Source organism: Austrofundulus limnaeus, unplaced genomic scaffold, assembly GCF_001266775.1.
Source record: "Austrofundulus limnaeus strain Quisiro unplaced genomic scaffold, Austrofundulus_limnaeus-1.0 Scaffold455, whole genome shotgun sequence".
Taxonomy (NCBI): Eukaryota; Metazoa; Chordata; class Actinopteri; order Cyprinodontiformes; family Rivulidae; genus Austrofundulus; species Austrofundulus limnaeus.
In genome coordinates this window covers 443261-445058 of record NW_013952857.1, presented here as the reverse complement: position 1 = coordinate 445058, position 1798 = coordinate 443261, and the positions used below count along the sequence as shown (strand labels likewise).

General features: G+C 40.6%; 1 protein-coding gene across 1 annotated transcript in view; it reads left to right on the top strand.

Moving 5' to 3' along the window:
- Positions 1–821: 821 nt before the first annotated feature.
- Positions 822–1798, top strand: part of plg (plasminogen) — a gene marked incomplete at its 5' end in the record, with an annotated part of 11008 nt that continues 10031 nt past the window's right edge. The window contains 2 exon segments of the mRNA XM_014025093.1: positions 822–984; positions 1096–1220. Coding sequence (XP_013880547.1) covers positions 822–984; positions 1096–1220 — 288 coding nt within the window.

Genomic DNA, 1798 nt, shown 5'->3' with positions numbered 1-1798 from the left:
AGAAACCTTTGCAGGATCCTGAGAAACGTTTGTAGGATCCTGAGAAACCTTTGCAGGATCCTGAGAAACCTTTGCAGGATCCTGAGAAGCCTTTGTAGGACCATGAGAAACCTCTGATCCTGATAAACGTTTGCAGGATCCTGAGAAACCTTTGTAGGACCCTGAGAAACCTTTGCAGGATCCTGAGAAACGTTTGTAGGATCCTGAGAAACCTTTGCAGGATCCTGAGAAACCTTTGTAGGACCCTGAGAAACTTTTGTAGGATCCTGAGAAACATTTGCAGGATCCTAAGAAACCTTTGCAGGATCCTGAGAAACTTTTACAGGATCACGAGAAACCTTTGTAGGATCCTGAGAAACCTTTGTAGGATCCTGAGAAACATTTGCAGGATCCTAAGAAACCTTTGCAGGATCCTGAGAAACTTTTACAGGATCCTGAGAAACCTTTGTAGGATCCTGAGAATCTTTTGTAGGATCCTGAGTAACCTTTGCAGGATCCTGAGAAACCTTTGTAGGATCCTGAGAAACCTTTGCAGGATCCTGAGAAACCTTTGTAGGATCCTGAGAAACCTTTGCAGGATCCTGAGAAACCTTTGTAGGATCCTGAGAAACCTTTGTTGGATCTTGAGAAACCTTTGTAGGATCCTGAGAAACTTTTGCAGGATCCTGTCAGGATCATTTTTTTATTTTTCCCTCCTCTCCCTTTCCTGGCTTCTGTATATTTTATTCTCAGTTTAGTACATGTGGGAAGAAATGGTACTCAGTAGATAATATTTGTGCCACTCTCGTTCTTTAACTTTGCAAACCGTCTTATGTTTGAAGCATCTGAGCCTCCCACCGTCGTGCCTGAGCTGACCTGTATGACTGGCGAAGGGAAATCGTACCGTGGCACGATCGCTGTGACTGAGGGTGGGAAAACGTGCCAGAGCTGGTCGGTTCAGACACCACACCGACACAACCGCACACCTGACAACTACCCCTGCAAGTAAGACGAACCATTGTTGGATCAGTGTCAGCAAGAAGAATAAAAGATATATAAAAGGGTTCAGCAGTTAAAGATTAACTTAATTTTATACGTTTGTGTTTTTTTGGTCAGAGGTTTAGAGAACAACTACTGCCGTAACCCTGATAATGAGAGGAGGCCCTGGTGTTACACCACCGACCCTGAAACCCRCTGGCAGCACTGCAACGTGCCGCGCTGCGAGAACTCCCCAGATCCAGGTTGGACAGGAGGAACAACTGAATCACAAACAGACGTTTTCTCTAAATCAAAAACATTTAGGTTTTACACCAAATGATGCACAATAAATGATAAAACAACATTAGCATTTCAGATTTTATATCAAGAAAATTTAACTTGAATTTAAATGAATATTATTCAGCTCAGTGAACATATTGAATTTTCTTATTTTTGATGCCTATTTTTGTCTTTCACCGCATATTCTTTTAATTTTTTTGATAGATTTTCTGTTTTTCGTTTCCTCCCTGACAGATTAAATTGTGTCTGGAGTATAATGTGAACAGAACTAAATCATTCCACCTCTTTGTTCTTTATCAGCCACWGTCTAAATAAGAGATGGGCAATCCTGGTCCTCGAGAGCTCCAACACACCTGATTCAGTCTCTGAACTACCTCTTCATGTTCTGCAGTATGGAGAACCGACACTGACATAATTAGAAATAAAAGCATAAATATATAAATGCTCCTTTAAATAGATAAATAAATACATTTGAAATGCACCAAATAAATTAAAAAGGAGAACTTTACCTCATGTTGTATATTTTAATTGACCTTTAAAC